A 22212-nucleotide genomic window follows, 5' to 3' on the forward strand; every position below is an offset into this window, starting at 1 on the left:
CCTCCCCGCCCTGTCCCTGTGCAGAGCCCAATTCGGAAACGGGAATCGCGACCAGAGCTCATCGCGGCGGCTTTGGTTCTGGGTATCTGGGTCAAACGGAGCCCTGTAGCCAAACACCCTCCACCTTTCCCGTCAGGAAGGATGGGCAGAAATGGAGGAAGTGACGGTGGGATGTTGTGGCCTGACTACATGGATAGACCAGACAAAAACCTCTATCACCAGGACCGATCTCCAAAATTTCGTGAAGTAAATGATGGCCAAAATTGGGAGTGGGATTAACTCTGGTCTAGAACCTTCTGATCAAACCCGCTCATTACGCTTTTATTAGTACAAAGTAAAGTAGCGTATCCTTCTGCTCCTTCCTCTTTTGCTTCCCCTACCAGCCTCCTTCTTCCCAGCCCACGGCTGGTCACTGCCACTGAGAAGCAGATGGTTTCCAGTCAAACGTTTCCATGCTCTATTTAAAAATCGTGAAACTCGGTGTCTCCGTAAGAACCACGGAAGACTATAAATACACCGTGTAAAATTATTGCTAAACCAATGTGCAGAGAAAAAAAGCAAGCCTAGGGTCATTTTTTAATGTAATAATTGAGAGAGAAATCCGCTCAGTGCTGTAGAACAATCTCTTCCTCATACTAATTTATCAAAAACACAGAAAGAAGATATTTTCATGGGTTTCTGTAGCAAGCCATTACCCAACTATCTACAATTCCATTAACTCCACGCTACCTACCCTAACAGGGCGATTGCCATTTAGTGAACTACAGTTGTATGTCTTCTGTCTGTGCAAAAGTAACTCCTAGTGATATTTAGGATTGCCATCTGGGCTATAACTTCACGTATGTCCCCACGAGCAGATATATAATTTCATCAGGCTGCTAGTGCTGTGAACATAACCCAAGCGAGCCTGTGAACAATGTTCCTATTTATGACACTTCCCAATACTTCTCTTTGGCGGAAGGATATAAACCGGCGTACTCATTTTTTATAATTTTTCCTTTAGCAGAGCTAACGAGTTGGTCTTTAATTTAGTAGAACCCCTGCTTTCTGTGAGCTAAAATTCCTTGCTCTCTTTCTCATACTAACACCTCGCAGAAAAGGGCTACAAGCTCTACAATTCGTTGTCCTAGGCTTTACAGTATTAGAAAAAAATCAAGAAACTCTAAGAATTTTGGCTTTAAAATTTAAATATTAGCTTTAATACTCGGAATTTTAGCAAGATGGTATTCCTTGGTCATAATATTTGACAGCTTTGTAAAAAAATGTGTCAGTCGTGCAATTGGGCTAGAAAGGCTGTAATTTATTTCAATTTTTAAAAGATAAGGCAGGAGTAAAAGCACTAAGAAAAATGCCTTTGTCTGGGAAGCATTTATCATGCATCCATCGCTTTTATGCAGGCACCTTTGAGAAAAGAACTGAAATTTAAGGCAGACAGTTCAGGGTATAAACGTACACAGCACAACAAAAAGAAAGCGGAGCATTTTCTCCACTGTGATAAATTTTGCTATTAGCCTTTTGCTCGCTCTTTCACACCCTTTATCAAGCTCAGAAATTAATCCTCTCTCATCTGCCCGCAGAACACGGAGCCAGTTAAGCTCAGAGAGAGGGGAAGGTGCAGTATTGTTATATCCCAAGATCCTCTCTGTAGTTTGCACAGACAGAATGCCCGTTTGGGTTTACTTTTCAGGAAAGAAGTAGGATTTCAGTCACCTTGAAATAATGTTTTGTGTGGTTTTGTTTCCACATTGAGTCCCTGCATTCCATAATGAATTTGCCAAAGCTGAGCTATAAGAATCAAAAAAGCTAAGGGACAGAAAAGCAACATAACTTCTAACACTGTCCAAGTCAGATCTTTCTCTAAAATGTAACATATATGGGATTGCTCTTGCTTACATGATGGTTTACATTCCTCCAATGAAGTGATACAGTAGTTTTTCAGCTTTTTCCCAGCCTTTCTACCTGTTTAAATGTTTTTTCACAAAAAAGATGTATCTCTATTTGCTTCTACTTTTCATTTTCCTCTCAGAAATGCAGTACTTTACTTAGACATATTTACAGTACATTGTAGTTGCTAGTCTCAGTTATTTTCTAATAAAATAGGGATGCTAAAGATCTCTGCTGTAACCTGGAAATAACTATCAGTTTAAATATAAAAGATGATAAGTAATATTATACATACAAAGCTAGAGGCAACACGTTCACGTCGCTTAACAAGAAAGATGATCAAGTTCTAGTAAAAATAGTATTCTTGAATACATAAGAAAAATAATATGAAATGAAACTGTCAGAGTCATCTGCAAGACAACTTATGTAAATTCAAGCTTAGTGCAAGCATTGATTTTATGTTATGCTTGCCTGAGGTATTCTCAAATGTATAGTGTTCAGTTGCTGTGCTAACTTTGTTTAAAGACTGTCTTCATCAGGCAGCCAGTATATGATGTTTTTCTTGTACAGTTTTCATCGTATTTTTCTCCATGTATTAAGGCTTTTCCTGTATAGACAACTCAATTTCCACTCCATTTAGTCAAGTGCCACTGACAGCAATTCCAGAATTTGAGTGGGTTTTTTCCATCTCTTAATTTGAAAAACTGTATATCCTCCATACCTCCCTGTCACCAGTTTGACGACTTGCATCTTGCAGGAAATAACGTAACTACTTGACTCTGAGGCTTTTGATCACACCGTTTTCTGAATGAGCAATCATTTGCAACTAACAAACAGAGCCACCCTTCCCCTAAAACCAAATTACCTTTACGCATGCAAAGAATGGTAGCTTTTCAAAGGCTGAGTTAGTTATTATCCAGCAGAATAATTCCAATAACATTTACTTAGACGGTATCCTTTTTTAAAAACAAAGTCAGCACTGCATTTCTGCAAAAAATGCATTTCTATGGAGCAGTCTGGGCCAAACTATATGCAATTCCTCAGTAAAAGGTACATTTAACTGCTGTGTGTAAGGCCAAACCATCTACACTACAAAAAGAAACACCTCAGGCTCTCAATAAAACTAACAAAATCACCTTCTTTTTTTTTGTAAGTGTGAATTTCATTATTTCATATCCGTATTCCACAGAAATGTGACCACGCAATTACTTGTACCCAATGGTTACCCAATGGTGTCTGACTATTGTAAGTTACTTATCACTTAAATACCTTTTGCAAACCACTTATATGCAAATGTTTTGCACTGCCAGGGATGCTGCTGCTGGGAGAAATGAGCCACATCCTTGAACCTGTAAACATCAGAGACTATTCACTAACAAGTGTGTGCAATAGAAAGTAAGAACTTAAATCCCATAATACTAAGCGGTAGAGATGCTAAATTAACTTTTTAGTAATAATGTGAATAGTGCAAACTGATTTCAATGAGTGATTTTCTGGGATAGCTTTATACTTCATAATAAAGTAGATTATGAGAGGTTTCAGCATGACTCAAAGGACATCACACAGTGAATATGAAGTTAGCCTAGGCAAAAACACATTTTTACCCGTTTGAAGCCAAAATAAGTTATGGGACTGAAGAAAAAATTAAATTAGCACCAAATTTTAAAAGAAGAAAATACTACTTAAAAATACATCTAAGTAACTCATGTCAAAACAACTGAAAGGTTTGTGGTAACTGTCTTAAGTTGGAGAAGACTGAGAAAGAACCTATGCTATGGTGTAGACTACACAAATGTTGACAATGTAGGATATTCTTTCCCTCTGTAAAGCTGTTTGTCGTACACTATTCATTAAGCAAATACGTACAATTGAAAGTACCTTCTTCTTTAAGTCTATGTGATTTACAGGGGAAGTTAGTGAAGGGATGGAAAAAAAAATCAAGCCTTTATTAGAAAATTTTTTGGTTAATTACATTTACCTTGTACTGAGGCTTGCAGTTTTTGTTCCAGTAGGTGACTCCAATCCTTCTGCTGGCTTTGAGGATTTCTCTCTGTTCATTTGCTGGAGTATTGAGTTCAATTCACTAATAACATTAGCCTTTGGGCCTGAGAGAATTGGGCTTTTCACCTCCGTCATGTCACCCCATAGCTTAGATGTCCTTTGGGGAACAACTTTAGCCATATTGGGCTGTGCACTGATCGGAGGTGGGGGTGGAGCGGGAGGAGGAATAACAAAGCTGTCTACAGTTTCTTCAATTAGCGCGTCCTTGTAAAGTGCATTGCTTTTGTTGATTATGGGCTTCATTTTTGGCTTAGGAGGTACTGGGGGTTTGTCCACCAGAAATGTTTGCCCATCTGCATAGACTGTACAAGTATCCACGTTCTCACCCCCTTCTGAGGATAAGGTAGAGATGCTGGACACCGTTGAGATAGTGCTGGTTGTCTCTAAGTGATGGTCACTACTACTTCGACTGTCTACCTCCTCAATCCCAGAGTCAGTGACGTTATCAAAGCTGTCAGGGGGTGGCAGAAAGGAGGCAGGCAAACAGTTTGAAAGATCCACTTGCTTTTTGCTGTCTAAGGAATTTGTTGACTGGCTGGCGGCAAATGGCGCGGGTGAAGGCGTGCCATTTTTCCTTTGCTTAATCAAGTCTGTTAGAGCTGAACCGGGAGCTGCGCGGTCGTCGGGGATATCAAAGCTGTTGGCGAACTCTAAGGGGGGTGGTAGTGGCTCAGTAAAAATAAACTCTTCATCGATATCAACTGATGCCAAGGGTGGCGGAGGGATGCGGAACGGCAAGATGACAGGGTCGTCAACAGAGCTCGCTGCTACGATGGTTTTGCAGGGAGATGCCGGTGGCTCAGGCGCAGCAGGCACGTTCAGCTCACTTTCTGCTTCCTCACTCCCCTCTGGCCTCTCTGGCAGGGAGTTTTCGGGGTTCGGTTCCATTTCAGCTCTCTTTTCTTCTTCATCTTCGGGTGTATCATCTGGCTTTGCTGTGTCCACAGTATGGACCATTAACAAGCCAGCTGACTTTTGCTGCGAAGTATCCACAATGTTTATCAACATGTTTTTCTTCTCCTCAGCTTTCTTTTCTTTCCCTGCATCTGTTTCATACTTGTTCTCGGTCTCCTGCCGTCTCAGTGGGCCACGAGTATTTTGCCTAGCGACAGTAGCAGTAACAGGAAAAGTCATTTCAATATTGGGTCTCAGCTTTGTATCGATGTAAAGCGGTTTATTAAGGTCAGCTTTAACAGCGTCTCCTTTGCCTGGAATCTGCTGTGTTTGCTCTTTCATGGCTCTGTCCCTGGCAGAGAGAGCGAGGGCTAGCGGTGAGTTTGGGTCTAATAGCTTTCCTGTGACCGGGTGAACGTAATTATCTGAGCTGGATGCATTCGTGGACTTAGCTGCCACTGTGCTGTTTTCAGTACCTTTCGTTTTGGACGAAGCATTTAATGTCCTTGAATCACTTTGATTGCTGGGTTCACTGCTATTAAAAAGATTTTCAGGATCTCTAGGTGCGGGAATCGGAGATGGTGACATAAGCTGTCTAAAACCATCTTCACTACTAAACATTGCTTCATCAGTGAATTTAGATTGCCTCATACGTGGTGTTGGTGGTGTTAGTCCAACATCCTCATCTCCTAGGTCTGTGGAAAGGAAGGCTGGAGAATTCCGTCTTGCTTCCAGCCTCTTTTCCCTGTCCCTCACTGCTCCAGCGATGGCTGCTGCAAACGGACTGCTGACACCCAAGCTATCATCAGGTCGGAGCTGCCCAGGTTGCTCTGAAGACTGAGGATCGATTTCCATGCTGCTCCCTTGGCTGCTTTTCCCACTGCTGCTGGTGGACGGCTCTTTCACAATGATTGTTGGGATTGGAATAGAGCAGGTCTTTTCTGGACTATCTTCAACATTGGATTGTTTTACCAGCATCCCCTTCCGCCTCGCCGGCTTGGCTGGCACATAAACTGCTTTGCTTGCAATCTTCCCAACCTCAGAATATGGGTTTTCTGGCATCTGACCTCTCTTGTTCCTGAAATTTGCCTGAGATGCAGCACTCCGACTGTACAGGTCTTCAGAGTCCAGAGAGTATCGGTCCAGTTCTCGTCTGTAATAGATCCCTTTGTCCCTTATCATTGTTCCCACGTTCTCAGGCCTAACCAAAGAAATTTTTGAACCTGAATTCTGATTAAATGGAGGTTTAATAGTTCCATAGCTCCTTGATGTTGGGGATTTGGGAGAGTTGTACAGAGAGGGAGAAGGTGGTGGTGGTGAAGGAGGTAAGGACTGTGGTGGTGGTGGGATATCTTCAGAGGTGTCAGGCATTGAAAGACTTCTGGTAAACTTCAGCATAGGAGGAGCCAAAAACTGCCGTTCTTCCTCTGTTATTCCTAAAAATCAGAAAGTACGTTTAAAACACTGTCTTCCGCTGGGATTCCTCATAATTGTGTCACTTCTCTATCCAACCTAAAATGGCAGGGTGCATTTCACATGACATGAGGCATATGCAAAATGATGAAAGAGGTCTTTTGGTTGATTCCTACCATAAGCATTCTTTCTTGTTGAACTTCCAGAGACCCAGATGCCAGAATTAAAAAGGATGCAACAGAATTTTAATTAAACTGATCATTGATGTGTAGGCAAATGTTTTGGTTTTATGTATCATCAAGGTAGCTGTAGAGAAGCACATTTTCTTTGAAAATTATTGAACAGGGAAGACATTCTTTGCAGAAGAGTAGCTTATGCCTTGCTCTAGCACTCTATAAATTCATATAATAATGCAACTTAGAAACCTAATGAATTTTTAAGACACATTTGAAACTTAGCAAAGGGCCTGTGAAGATTCTATTGGGGAAAAAAATCATAATGTTTCCTTTAAGAAGATGACATTATATTATTACAAATACAGTTTTTAACATAAACAAACGGGATAATATTGGGATAATTTAGATGCAAATTCTACATTAGTATAATGCATTTCTAAATTGATAAATATCACTACTAAGATTACTACCAAGAACAAAGCAAGCCCAAATTTGGTCTGCTCTTTTTTTCTCTTTTGTAAAATCATCTATTGTCATAATTTGGAATGAAAAAGAGGTGAATTTTATTCCATTTGATCAATAGGGATTCTTTTGTAAACTAGACAGCATTGCCTCAATAACAAAGAACAAAGGAATAACATTTTGCCCTAGGTAATGCATTGCAAAGGTCTTGTACTGATCTTCTTTTTTTCCTTCTCACTGCCTTTCCTTGTTAGAGGGAACATTCTAAAGAAAGGAATTAAATTGTAATTCCATAATACTTGCCTACTGCCATCACAGCAGAATGTGCAAACTATATCACCTTACACACAGACTTCTTTTCTCATCATCTTGCCTTATATAAAAATTAAACAGTCATTCACTGAGGTAGAGGTGCTGGAGAAATATACTTTAAGAAAGAAGCAAAGTTACTAAAAGTACATGATTAATGCACAGGCAAACGATACATGAGAAGCATTTTACCTATAGATTTTTGTCTTCTCATTGTACCCCGAGGTATACCCAGAAAAGGACCTTGAGGACTCCCTGGTACAGTGGGCGTCATCACAGCAATACTCTGTCTCTCATACATGGACTACAAAAAAGCAAACAAAAAAACCCACAAGCGTTAAAGCATGCAAGTCTTTCTCTCACATGTAAATAACCCTTCTGTCATATCTGGTAATCCACTACCCCTTTTACTTAGAATTCTTATGAAAAATAACAAATTTGATATTATTTTGAGGAGGAGGTGAAGAGAAAGGGAAGTCTGGGCTTTATTTACATGTTCATAAAAAGACAACAGGTGTAAGTGGAGTTAGTTGAAATTATTTACAAGGCAATATGTTACGTTTCCAGCACATTTTGTGTGCTGTAAGAAAAACGGAGCATGATTGTTTCATTCACTTCCAAAAAGCTAGCCACACACTGCATAGGTATTAATGTTCACTCTGCACCAAGCTGTGTGCTCTCTTCGCTTCTGAAGAACAGACCTGTTCTTGGAGTCTTGCACAGACTCAAGGTGTCTTGCACAAGGTTACGCTGGCAGTCAGCATCTCAGCTAGGAACCGAGGAACACCACCCGAGTCCCAATGCACTCAACCGTCCCTCCTTCCTATAGGTCATCACAAAATTACTTGTTTTCTGCCTTTTAGAATAGCCTTAATTTCCTTCCATCCCAAGCTGCTGAGAACAGCAAAGTGCTCGTTGTATCAGGACTGATGGTCTTTCAGAGGGGTGGGTAGTGGAAAAATACATCTAAAATGCAATAAAACCAATTATTTTTTCACATGCAAAGTTCTGTAAGAGCAAATTCTGCAACTGAGTAATCCAATTTCAGAGTTCTGGAGTTTAAATTTTTAATATGTGCTATAGTATTAATGTCAATTCTTCCCTTACAAATCATTATGTATTATTTAATGAAAATATTATATATGCCATTAGGAATAATAAAAACGTGCAGCAGGAGAAATCTTCACATTAGTGGAAATTGTGTGGCTGCATTAACTCTGGCGCTGAAACTGAACTAACATACCTTGACTTTCAGCAAAGTTTTTTAGCTTGGGTTTAGTGTTGTACTGACACCTTCAAGTTCAGAACTTACTGGTGTCTCACCAGCTCAGGTTACCGGCAGAACAAGTACACATCTGTTTGAATAACACTGAGGTAGCAATGTTGATGTGACGGTCTCAGAATAAATGTAAGGATATAATGAGAAAAGTTTTATAGGGGTATGTAGACTCTTCTGTTAAAATACTATTGTTAGAAATGCAGACTAGACCATGTCTTAAAGTTACAAGATAATAACAGCCAAATGAGTGTATAAAGCAATGTTTGTAAATTCATTTCTGTTGTATGCCTCGCATGCTGCCAAAAGACCCCCTCCAATCAGTTTCAGAAATGAAAGCAGTACTTCAGAGTTATCACTCACACTCATATCTGTAGCTGAGGGAAAACATCTACTAGAAGGCCGCTGTTTAATAGTTGCCACTCTTGAGTCCACAGTTGCATTGTCTGCGATTCTTGATGGCTTGGAAACTGGTACTATTTCATCCACTTTATCTGTAATATAAAAGTATTCAGTAAAATAAATATCATTTGTCCAAAACCTGAAAATTTAAGTATTGCAAGGAAGAGATTTACTTTTCAAAAAAATGCAAAGAAAAAGTTTTTTTGGCATTTTAACAAGGCAACGCTTGAGCATCATAAGTCGTGCAAGCCGAGCACTTTTTATTGCTGCTACATAACATGCATGCTTTAGTTTTAAGCCTGCATGCATTTAATGTTTACTTAGTGTGACTCGAAAAACAATCCTCTTCTTCAAACCTTCAAAATGTGAAGGGAGAATATCTATATAGAAATGGAAAGAAGACCTTTAGAAATAATGAATCTGTACAGCACTGTTTCAAATAAGAGATAAGCAGACTGTACTTAGTCATCAGACGTTCAGTGATATTTTGGACAATAACAAGTACTCCAGAAGTGCTCTTTTATGCCTCTTCTTCTTCAGTAATCGCATCCTAATTTATTCACACTCTTGGATTATTAGATTAGCATTAGTAACTGCATCATTTGTTTAAATGAAACTTTTATATGTATTTTACATTTTAATAACTGGACAATCTGGGAATGTATTTAGCTGTGGCCAGAAACAGACCAAATAATAGGCAAAGTCCAAATCTGAATGAGAATGTCAACATTTGGATTTGGGATTCTGATCTACCATATGACGTGATGATAAATATAGGGAAAACTTTAATCAAGATCCTCCGAAACTCAGAGTGTTAGTTTTAGCTCCATCTCCAACTTTGGTCACAAACCAGGTTCATCAGCATTTAATATATAACATTACTCCCTCAGACTGAAGACCTCAAAATACCATATAATCAACTAATTATAGCCTGACAGCTGCTTTATTGACACTTCTACTACTACGACACTAAGGCATGGAGAAAATAAATGACTAGCCTAAGCCAGCAGAATAGTTAGATTTTTGAATCTGTACTGGAATCCAAACTTGAATCATACCAACAGGTTTCCTTACTGCACCTTCCATTGCATTTGCTTTCCTGTATCGTGTTAATTTAGTGTCTTATCCTTTGAAGTTTCACCAAAGTAAGGATTAGTTATATAGCCTGTGGTATTTATGTGAGTGAAATACCTTAGCCTGGCTCCTAGGCTTCCACAACATTCAGAGCAATGTTACTTTCCAGCAATTAGATCCATCTCCCAAATGATTGATTATTTGCTTCAGCAAACAAGGGTAGCTACTTCATTAGGATACTATAGAGAAAAAACCCAGTTTTTTGGTGGTCTAAAGATGGTGTTACTATGCCAAGTATCAGATTTAGGGATTTAAGTTTTACCTCTCACTGGAGAACAGCACACTCAGGGCCCTGGATATGGATATGGATGGGAATAAGGCAGGAGGAAAAGAGCTTTTGATCCCTCTAAACAGTAGATCTGGCTGATGCAAGGATGATATTTTAAATGGGAGAAGAAGAGAGGGAAGAACTTTTAGCCTTCTGGTTAGGAAGAAGGTTGTCCTAGAAGTGGATATTTCAGTGTCACAGAGGGTCAGGGAGCAGGCAGGAAAGGAAAGGAAAGGTTGAGCAGAACCAGTAAGCTGAACACTGTTGAAAACTGTCTCACAAGAGTAGTGTTGCTGTTTCTTTTCAATTGAAGTTAGCATTCAATTCTTTTCATTGGTCTGCTTTATTTTTGTATGTTTTAAATCATCCAGTGGAAGGAGAAAAGGAAAAAAGTTCTTAAAATCATCACATGTATTCAAAAATAAAACAAACTTCAAGTCACATTTCGTAAGACTTTGTAATACAAACTGTGAACTTCTGAAAGAAAAATATCTGCACTTCTGCTCAGCAAAAGGCATCAGAAAGCAATGGTGTAACCTTCAACATTCGACCTATACAACAAAAATACGGCTAGACTGTAAAATCGTACTCAGGGGATCTATCACCAAGAGCTTCAAGTGGGCAGAGATTTCCTGTTACGTCTCTCCCACCCTTTTTATCATCCCAGAAGCCATACAGCTGGTCTTTGGGATACAGAAAGAAAGAAGTTTTGGAAACTGAAGCACTGGGTACTCAAAATCTGTAAATAAGAAATATAAATATACCATGTAAGAACTGATCCCCTTTATTTTGAACAGACACATGTAACCATATACCCATTCAGACAACAAAAAGCTACAGGGAAAAAGTGATGAGGCTATGACAGACACTTGAAAAGCATGAAAATATTTGTTTGGGGATGAAACATACATACCCTCCAACTGCACTGATTTTGCTAGACAATACTGGGAGTCAGATCCTAATTTTGGATCTGACCAAAATATCAGTTGGTACCAATTCATAATACCATCTACTATTTCCAGTTGGAAAAAACTTTGCTGTGTGTGAGTTTATGGCAGGTTTCTTGTCTGTAGACAGGTTCTCAGTCCTTCTCACCCTCTAGCTGCTCCCACTGAAGAGGTGCTTCGTGCCTTGCCAAGGCTAGCTAAAGCACTTAGAAATGGGAGAGCAGGTTAAAGCTTAAGCTGCTTTGCAGGGAACTCTTTAGGGGTTCCTTGCATTACTATTTCCAACGGCAGCACTGCCACGCTTGCACAGCTTCTTCTTTTGTTCTACTGCCTTTGATCAGAAAGCAAAGGTAGAGTGGAGGTTGTCATTTTAAAACTTCAACAAAAAATGTGAAGCTACAGAAGCAGCCAGCGTGTGGAAGGAGATTTATTCTGAATGGCAGCAGCTACATGGCGGGTCCTGCAGAATATGTCAAAATATTAGCATCTGGCCGCGACTGCACCACACTTTCGAAGTGAAAGCACTATATAAAATAAAAACATTCTCACTGTATTATCAAACGTGCTAATTAGGCCAAGAAAATTAACGGGCTGAATTGTACTTAGCTTCATTCAAACTCATCCCAAAGCAGTAAGACGTAAGCGTATTGGGACAAACTTTCACTTGCCTTTGCCTTTAACTAGGCTGTTCATATCCCCAGCACCAGTGTGCAAACCATGTATGCACCAGGAACACATGTTCAAAAGGCCGCACATACTGGAACAATTTGTCAGGCTTACTAATAGGCTTCTCTCCCAACCTCCTTGTGATCTTAAATACTCTGCAGCATGCATTTCTTGTACCAATGAGAGGGCAATCTTACAAGCTTGTGTTGGAAATTCTCTGAGGATACCTTTACAAACAGTTTTAACAAGAGAGAGATAAAAAAGCCACAGAACGGGTGCAAAAATGTGCACCCGATGTAGAGGTGTGCCGACAGCGTGGCCGAAGAAACACGTCTCCAACGGTAGTCTTAAAAGGAACGCAGCTGGATGTAGGCGGAAGGGAAGAAATATTCTGTAGTGGAAAGAGCCTACATTGGAGGTTGGCCATGGCAGCTGCCTTTCCTCGTTAAACCGGTCATTTAGCAAAGTACAGCCACAAGCACACACGCACGCACACTTATAAGGGAGCAATTTGTGGCTGACCGATTTGTAGAACAACAAAATACGATCTGCTTTGTTTTGAATAACTTCAGTCTCGCAGCAAGACAGGGAAGAAGAGTCTATGGCTCACTGGGCAGAGAGCACAGCTCAGCTGTAATCATCGAAGAGGATTTTTAAGCCTACAATTATTCTCTAGTATATGCCAGAGGAGGAATTCACCACTGCTTTGCCATATAAACTCTTCTGAACTTTTACGAGAAGTTACAACGGCACGTTGAGAGTCAAACACAGGAGCCATGCTACACCTGTGATAATTAGTTACCACCGCTCAAGGGGCTCCTGGTAACAGCATCCTTTCAGAGAACTGTCAGGGATACCACATGTATAAGCCAGTCTGATGCCTCTGCATGCATATAGCAATTTGAGTGCCACTATATTAAATTCCCCCGAGAGAGGCAGCACCAACAGATATAAAATAATTTATTGCAAAGTGCATTTCCATCTGCCCTGTGGGTTACAAACTGCACCCATGCCCTGCTCAGGGTGCCAGCCCTCAGGAAATTAGATGGCCTAAAGGCACAGAAAGTAGTTGCGTTTTATCAACAGGTAGGTCGTTTCTGATGAAAAGCTCTTAATCACAGACATAGTAGCACAGTACCCAACAGCGTGTCATGACTTTTACATTCTCAAGAGCTCTGGCTGCTAGGCAAGTTGCTTTTTTTTTTTTTTCTTTTTCTTAAATAATTAATATCTGTGATAATTGCAGGGGACAGACTTCTCCTAATAGATTTGTTGCAGGAGAGGGCTCTTATCCCCGTAGAACACATTGCTTAGTGACTCCTGTTTCAAATCCCCAGACTCTCTCAGAGGAAAAATTATAATGCTGCCCATCAAACCACCAGATCCATCATAAAAGGAACTTTGAAAATGAGAGTCAGCTGCCGAGATAGATCTGGTGGCACATCACTATACAGGCCCCAAAAGATAAATATGAGGTATGATCCTGGCAACATTACTTATTGTACGACATAGCCAAGACATGTGGATTAGCTCCACCGAGGGTCTTAGAAAGTGAGCTTGTCAGACCCACAGAGGATAAGAATGATCATGATCCGGTACAGGCTAACCCCAACACCTCAGGCTGGCATGCCAGAAACACCAGGCAAAGACTGATAGAACACAGTTTTGGAGGCGAGTATTGCCAAGACCTGCATACTTACCACCAAGTCCAGAATGCTTGCTCAGAGGGGGTGGGATAATGGAGAAAGAAAACTCAAAAAACAGCTGCCTCAAGAAATGACTTGTATTTGTAAGAAAAGCAATGAATGCCTAGCACAGAGTAAAAAAATGCTCGTATGAAGTTAGTGAAAGAACAGAGGCAAATGTTCTTCAAATACCAGCAGCACACATCGTTAACAGTGCAAATATAAACTACAAAATGTTGGACTAATCTAGTCAGCCAGAACACAATGTTAGCCAATGTAGGAAATGGTTGGATTCTGCCACTGATGGCCTTATGGCTAAGAATTAAAAGGACAGGCACATTAAAAAAACCCCTAAAAATCCTATGGTGTGGTTATTTTTTCTTCCCTCCCCCTTTTGCCTGGCGTGTAGGCATGGGCAACGAGGCCCTCTCAGTTATGGCTCTCTGCAGCCGGCCACTGCGACAAGGCAGCGTGGCCTGCGGTGGTTCTCGAGAGTCGCTCGTCCCTTCGGCCCCTGGTAAGCACACAGTGGAGGATGCCACTGCGTCCTCACCAGTCCATGTCGAGGCACAGGTTAACTCGACATGAGGGGTGGCTCTTTGGGAGATGCGTGTTTCAAGGACCTGCGTCCTTGGCTGCTTGAGGAAAGCTAAAATCTCTGACAGGTAGTTATGGATGGCTCTTGTGGAGGTAGCCACAATGCCCAGCTGCAGCTCCATACGGCCCATGGACTGTGACATGAGACCCATGGACTGTGCATGCTCCCTCTTGATATTTTCCAGCAGCTGCACAATCCTACTGTTGGTTTCCATCAACAGCTTCTCTCCCTCTGTTAGCTGGGGCTGCCCTCTCCAACCCCGATCCCTAGGGACAGGCTCAACACCACGGTGCTCCTCATTCATTTCATCATTTCCCTCCTCCTCCTCAGGAGAGTCACTTTCAAACTGAGGAGTCCTACTGAGTGACTGATCCCCAGGAGACTGTATGTCCATGGTACACTCCGGAGTCCGCGCTGGCGTTTGAAATCCCTCAAAATCCTCCCCAACGTTGCTGTGCGTTTCAGATGAGGACAACGGCCACTGCCAGCTCTCTGTGGTCCTGGCCGGCGAGTCTTCGTCAGAGGCAGGCACCGAGGATTCCTGTTCTTCAGCCGGCGTGGACGGCGAGCTCCCTCGGTGACGGCCGGCTTGCCCCGAGGATCCAGGAACCTCCCCATCTTGTTCCCCAGTGACATCTGGCAATCAAATAGAGGAGCAACAACCACTGTATCTGAGGCCAGGCAGATGGAGGTATCTACATGCATTGGACAACACATAGAAAGAAGCCAGTTGGGAAGCCAGAGTGTATGTGTTTGGGCAAACGGAAGGGCGGACTAAAGTTTAGTGACTGCATTGGGCACGTGGCAGTTGACATTATTAATCGCTTTGGTATAAATGCACACTGTCCTGTACCCATAACACACACAGCCATGCTGCATCCCAAGGCAGGAACTACCAATTCACCTCATCGTGACTGTGACAGGAAATGTCAGTGAACCTATCAAAAAGCTCACCTATGCACTGCAGTGGTGTCAGTCAGAAATCCCTGGGACGAGCTCAGGGCCAAGTGTCCAATTGAGCTTCCTGGGGTGCCAGATGTGCTCCACCACTGGCTGAGGGCAGCCCTTTGTTGTTCTGAAGCACTGCTGGCTATCTTCGCTTTTGTCCGACGTCTCACGTCACCCCCACCCTCAGTGCGCTCTCTCCCACATCACTGCTGCAGCACGACGGTGGCCGTCCACAGCATTTATCCTGCGAGCAATGCCCTCCCCAACATTGGCCAGATTTTCTTGTTCTTTTCTCTAAACAGTAGGTAACGCTATCTGAGGGCATTGCTCACCAGGATCTCATTGTCTTCTGAAAATAAACTTAGTTTTGCCCTCCCCTCGCTACCTCTTCCCTTGCCTGAGGGCACGTGGTGGAAATCTGGTGTGCAAATGCTTCCCTGTGGCAGCTTAGCATGCAAAGAGGCATTGTTACAGATGTGAACGAGGAGGATAATAGGTATGTGCTTACTCTAAATCCTCCCCTACATAAAATGCACTCCCAAAGGCCAGAAATGGCTAAGCTTTTTGCACCCACAGCGATCACTGGCTCATAGTAGAGCACCATCTGCCCAGCACCATTCTTGATTACATGAGTCAGTGGCTGTAACTCTCACACTTTCCATGCTTCAGATACAAAAAATGACTCCACTTTGGTTTTTTGGGGGGCACAATTTGGTCATCAGAAGTTAATCTGGGGCGGTCTGGCTAAAACGCTGCAGTCGGGTAGCCCAAAGAGCCTGCACTCCTCACACTCCGGCGAGGGATACGTGGAGAAGCGCTGCTGTCGGTAAGACCGTGACCAGTCAGCAGTGGCTGATTCGTGCTAGCTGGCTGGCTGTGCTGCTCACGCTACAGTGGTCTGAATGCCACATCAGTGTCACGCCTACTCTCTGGCGTCCCAGTCTTGAAAAACGTTATTCTTTAAGGATTACTTTCTGCTCTTTGAAATACTTTATATGCTGCTCTTCAGACCTCAATTTGAAGCTGAAAGCTTATATCTGGAAGGTGTGGCTGAGGTCATGTTAAAGGATACTTCTGGTTCTGTTTATGGATCAGGGTTTCTTTGTTTGATTTTTTTTTTTTTTTTTGATATGGTTTTAAATGAAAGCTCCTTCTGGCAGACCCAAGGATCCCTTCTCCTATGTATCAGTCCCTGTCCACCCTCATGTGGCACTCATTATTTCTACACCCAAGTGCCTCCAATATTATACTGCTCTAAAAGGGATTCTCTGTGGCTTAATATAATTATGATTTTTTAAATGCTACAATAATGGATATAATTTATGCATTTAGCATATTCACTACTTCAAAGTATTCACATTCAAAGTATTCACATTCTCTCTGCGTCTGGTTGGACTGTCCAGTTGCATGTTTTATGGAAAGTGAGGATGAGATTGTATTTGTAAAAAGGCATGAGCTCCTTATGAAAATGAATTTTAGGGACAAACTGTCATGCAATCACTGGCTCTTCCACTCCACGGAGATCTGAAAGGGACTGTATTATCAACCTAACTGTAATAACTGCTTCTGCCTTTGCAATTCTTCTCCCTCTTTGTCTAATACAGCTGTAGCTGCAATTCTTCATTAACAAACCTCTCTTAACAACTATAGTGTAGGACCATGAAATTATTTCTCAGCATTTCCCCATTTGAGTACACATGAAAAAAAGAACAAAAAAACAGGGGACCTATATTTACCACACACAGCAAACACACATTTCAGTTAAATCCTATGGAATCAGAGAAATATAAGGGATCATATATATTCATTCTGGTAGAGCCACTGGACATTCATACAAAATGTCTTTGTATTTCTTTTGACATGTCATCAGAAAATTCCCCATTTTTGAAAACTCCCATTTGCCTGGCATGTGTTCTAAACAGAGCCCACCTAGTAATTGGTAAGTAATAGAACCAAACTAAGTCAAAACTCAAAAACTGAAGCAAAACAAAATAAAAAAAAAATCCAAACCCCACATTAATTTATGAATATTTCTGTAAATGTATCGCTGAGTTTAGTTTTTTCAGATTCAGGGGGCTCATAACACTTTAGTTATTTGTGCATGTTTACACATTTGCCAGAGGCTTGCAAACAAAAGTTTCTCTGAAAAAGCATAATAAATTTTCGCGAAGTTCCTAATTCTCTATGAAAATTTATCACTTGCTATCCTCCTAATCAGCATTTTCAGCCTTTCAGAGCTGAAAGAACAGCATCTGGCATAGGTGACCAATTACACAAATGACAAAGAGTACAAGCAAACAGTCTGTGAAAACCCATGGGCAGAAAGTTAATTGTGGAAACTATTGGCGAATACTTATGAATAATGAATACATTCACAGGTTTTAGGACAGGCTTGTTAACTTGACTAGCGATGAAAAGGAGGAATATTCGTAACTGTTATTATTCATAACAAAGTGTTCAACGACTCTAGTTAAACTCCAGTTTCTGGAAGCTTTGTGAAGCATTGATGTGGGGCATGGGGAAACCGAGGGTGCGTTATAGGCATGGCCTTACACAAGCTTTCGTTCACTACAGAGCGATCATGGGAAAACTACCTGAAGGTCAATGGCTGACACCACCTTGATGAACGTGTCAGTCTCTGCCCAATAAATCCATTCCTTGATGACCAAAGGTCGCCCTAAATTCAGACCAGATCTTGGTAAGATGATTGCACCAGTGGCTAGGTTGGTGCTGTGGAAAAGGTGTGCCAGCTACCACAGGGGCACTGGAAAACTTGGTTTGGCCAGAAACTGTCCTTAGCAGCCAGATAAGACACTGACTGCTTTGAACAGCTGCTGACAGTAGGATTAAAGCTGGCTGAAAGAGTTAACCTCAACTAACTGCCTTTACCTCATTTCCTTGGGAAAGGGGTGACTTACAAAAAAGAAAAAAAAAAGAGAAAAGAGAGGGGGCACTACGACTGTCAAGTCAGAGCTGGCTATGGACCAAACTATGTATCGACATGGTTGATCTTACTTGGTTTTTAATTGGCTTTAAAAAAGTCTCTCCCTCTTTTAAAACGAAGCTTTAAACACAGTGGGTACAAAGCAGCACAGCTAGCTTCCTTAGGCATGAAGCAAAGGGAAGAGGTCAGATTCTCTGATCTTTCTGGTTTTTTCTCCCTTACACACCATTCCTACATGCAGCATTTTGCTCACAGTGATATATACAACTTACAGGCAAAATAGGTCACTTAATGTCTTTTATAGATATCTTTGTATTTATGCCTGGTGTTACCAGCCAACAAACCGGTAGTCTCCAAAGTTGTGACTTGCTTCATGTTCCTAACCTCATGTCCTTTGCTCTGACAGGGCATGACTCCCATTTTGATCCTGAAATGACCAAGTAAGGGAATCAGAAAGGAGCATGCGTATGGGCTAAAGGAAATATAAACAACTGAAGTCAGTCACCCACTGCACTTTAACTTCAGTGTTTGATCACTGTGAGTATTATGTAGTTATTTCCAAAAGTCATGTGGGACTCACAGGTTTCTAAAGACCGTATTTCGTTTTACCTTGCTGATTCTGTTGTGTTTAAAGAAAAAAAAGAGATCTATTATTAAAGTGGTCCATGTAATAGTAACTAGTGGACCTCCATCAAAGTATTGGCTACCTGCCTTTCTTTCCTGTTAGACAGGTCTTCTGTTTCTGTAGCAAAGCCCGTAGCTGGCTGCCTCTATGGGTGTTTGCACTGGGCTGATACAGAGCTTGGTCTGATACGGTAGATCACCAATTGCTCCTGGTGGCCACAGGAGAACTGCTCCATCTTTTGTGCCTGCAAGGGGTGATCTGTGGTTTGCCCGATCCTGTTTTGAACATGGTGATTAGAAGCTAGGATTATTCCAGCCTTTAGGTTCACGAATATGTGTCCATCATTTTGGAGCACTGCTATACCGTGCTGGCTCTTTGCACCACAACATTCCTTTCCAGTGAGAGTCTTTTAAGTTTGTTATTAGACATATTTAGGATTGTAGCAATTACTGGGTTGAGATACATAGAGCACTGAACAGTTGATTCAGCTGTAGGGATAGAGGACTGAGACAGAGGCCAAGAACAGAGCAGGGCTTTGGGTATAGACAAACTTTATAGAGACATCAGAGGTATTTCTTTAACTTTTGTTCACTGAAGAACATTTGAGATTTATGCCTGTGTTGTGCCTTACCTGCCACTTGGACTGGCAGTTGATCCCTCCCCTGAGATGTGCTGCTCTTTAAGAATCCCTCCTTTTGAAATCCCACCATTTCTGTTTCACCTCTGCTACTGGATCGTTGCCTTTTCCATTATCTTTCCTTTTCAGATTCCCCACCAGTGGAGCTGGACGTGAGGGGTGGGGTACCGTCTTTCTGCTGACAGGTAGGTGGAGATGTTCTTTGGCCACAACAAGTGGGCCAGGAGCTCAACAACAGCGGTAACACAGTTGGGGAGCTTCCTGGGACCTGCCTCTGCTGCTCTGGACCTGGGCCTCTGCCTGTATCTGCATCATGCCTCCTGGGGTGGGTGCATTTTTCAAAGTGCTTAGGTACCAAGGTGATAGATGCCTTGTAAATACCTAAGATAGATACAGACAGAAACTGTACCAGGCGCAATCAGTTATGCAAAACTTCATACAATGCCAATTGCACCTATATGCTTTAGTATCACCCACCTTTTCTAGCATCTGCAGTTCAAGCACAGTCAAATATTTGGCACATGTATTTTTCCTTTTGAAAAGTGATGGGAACACAGGACATTCATTCTTCCTTGGTGTCAACAGGTCTAGGCACATAGCCCTTAATGTCAGGTACTGTATATGCACATATTTTGTTCCATCGCCTTCCCTGAATATGAGTTTGCAAGTTTAGTTTCATTTCATTAGCTGATAAAATTTGTTTCCTTGTCAATAATCTGCAAAAATCAGTTACATAAGCAGTACTAAAACTAAAAGGGTAGTCTTTACATGTGCTTCTTAAAAATGCACCGAGGTTTGCTTAAACTACATAAAAAAATGGCTGTGATGTTGCTTTTCTCTTATGGGTTAATTTTTAAAATTGCTTTTATTTTTAACTATAAGTAGCTTGTTTTTACCATAAAGACCAGAAGTGATTATGCGAATAAGTTTGCATGTCTGAAAAAAATAAGCATCTAAACCAAGTAGGTGCACTTATTTATACTGTATTCCTTTTAGATTTTTGTCACTTCCCATATATATGCAAAAGATCTTTCCCTGCTCAGTTTGTAAAAGAATAGCTGGGAAGTAACTTGATAAATATTTCAGAGTAAATGGTTGTGGGTGGGGGGAACTATGTAAAGGACAATTTGGGCGAACAGTACGTGTGGGAATCTAGACAACGCTTTCAAAGCAGCAGATGAACAAAACTGTAGAACAGCTTTCCAATACTAATGGGGTGGTAGCAGAAAGATGAGAACCTACTGATTTCAAAAGAAAGCTTGATCAGACTATAGAAGTTCCTATGATAATGGTGCTTGCCACACAAGCAATTGTACTTGACGAATAGATCTCTGGTGCCCGTGGGGCAAAACAGGTAACTCCAATTTGCAGATGGTTAAAAATGGATCTCCATTACATTAGCTATGCCCACTGAAAACTAATGGCTTTCTTTTTAGCTATTCACATAGGAATAGATACATAAAAATTTGTCAAAGACCAAAAGCAGGTAAAGTGTTACTAGGCCTTCAACATGCTGCTAAGAATTCAAAGACTAACCTTAGCTAAAGCATTGTTTCAGAGTAAGAATATTAAAAGTTAAGATTTAAATCCAAATTTCTTGTTTATGATCGTATTTAGAGGAAAGAAACAAGTTCAGCCTGCAGTTATGTCATGTAAATGTGTAGTTAAAAAATATACAGAAGTGGATTGATTTGAGTTTTCTTTTAGACAATTAGGCTAATCCTCATAAATCTGCCACCACGAGCACATTTTAATCTGGAATTAACTTCTTCCAGCCTCACCCAAAATGAACACGTTGTAGGATTGTGCTTAAATCACAATGCCAAAATCACATATTTACCATACTGCAAACAACAGGCAGAGAATATTACTTCAGCAGTTAGCATAACGAGGAAATAACAAAAGTGCTTTGCAATACAGTCAAAAACATAAGCCATTTGATACAATTTCCTTCTATGAAAATTGAGTAAAAATACTTGTATGTTCTCTGGGATACTGTAAAAAGCTACAAAAAGTACACTAAAATCCAAAAAAGGGAAAATTATGTAAAATAAATCAGTAAAACATAATAACTATTTGATGACTAAAATTAATCATTGAACATTGAGTGTCTATAAACACCATTACATGATTTATGAAAATTATTTGTATGTATTCACAATAAAGAACTATCAAAACTTTCTTGAAAGAAAGTCTTATTTGTGTTTCTAGGGCTGAAAATATCTTCGCATTAGTACATATAAGTCACACTTACATATCATAATCACACCATCAAAAGTAATTTTAAGGAAGGCAGAAAACCGATATATTCAAATTCTTTCTATAGATAAAATTTTCAAGTACCAGCTCTTTAACAGTACGTTCAATTAATGAAATAATTATACAGGCATTTAAAATGCACCTGCAATCCTGAAGCCTTACAATTCAGCCTACCTTGAAAGAGGAATGGTCATTGTCTAACAGTGGTTTCTGTTTAAGAACAAAAACAAAGCAGAAAATATAGTCAATACCCACTCCTACCCTGCAAGCCAGGTGGAATTTAAGTGGCAATTTGATGTTCTGTTTAAGAGACAGCATTTGAAAATTTGGCCTAGTCACAAAAGAAAGACAATCAACCAAAAGAAACAAAGAAGAAAGGTGGAGAACCTAAGACACTTGCAGCCTTCTCTATTCTTACACTTACTCTCACGCTTCCACACCGAGGGGAAAAAACAAACAAACTATGATGAATTATCTAAAAACATTTATTTTAAAATATATTTAGAAATTAATTAACATGGGTATATGAACATTTGAAGAAGGAAAAAAAGAGAAATAGCAGCAAAGGGAGTTTTGAGATGAGGGAGATAAGTCCTTCATCTCCCTGGCTCCTGAAAAAGAGAG

General features: G+C 40.9%; 1 protein-coding gene across 1 annotated transcript in view; it reads right to left on the reverse strand.

Annotated features, from left to right (window-relative positions):
• Nucleotides 1-3862: 3862 nt before the first annotated feature.
• SHANK2 (SH3 and multiple ankyrin repeat domains 2) overlaps nucleotides 3863-22212 on the reverse strand; it is a gene marked incomplete at its 3' end in the record, with an annotated part of 214944 nt that continues 196594 nt past the window's right edge. Inside the window, exons 12-14 of the mRNA XM_010283974.1 lie at nucleotides 8839-8969; nucleotides 7371-7503; nucleotides 3863-6275 (exon numbers count right to left, since the gene is read on the reverse strand). Coding sequence (XP_010282276.1) covers nucleotides 3863-6275; nucleotides 7371-7503; nucleotides 8839-8969 — 2677 coding nt within the window. The remainder of the gene's footprint in view (nucleotides 6276-7370; nucleotides 7504-8838; nucleotides 8970-22212) is intronic.

This window comes from Phaethon lepturus, unplaced genomic scaffold (assembly GCF_000687285.1).
Source record: "Phaethon lepturus isolate BGI_N335 unplaced genomic scaffold, ASM68728v1 scaffold4273, whole genome shotgun sequence".
Classification (NCBI taxonomy): Eukaryota; Metazoa; Chordata; class Aves; order Phaethontiformes; family Phaethontidae; genus Phaethon; species Phaethon lepturus.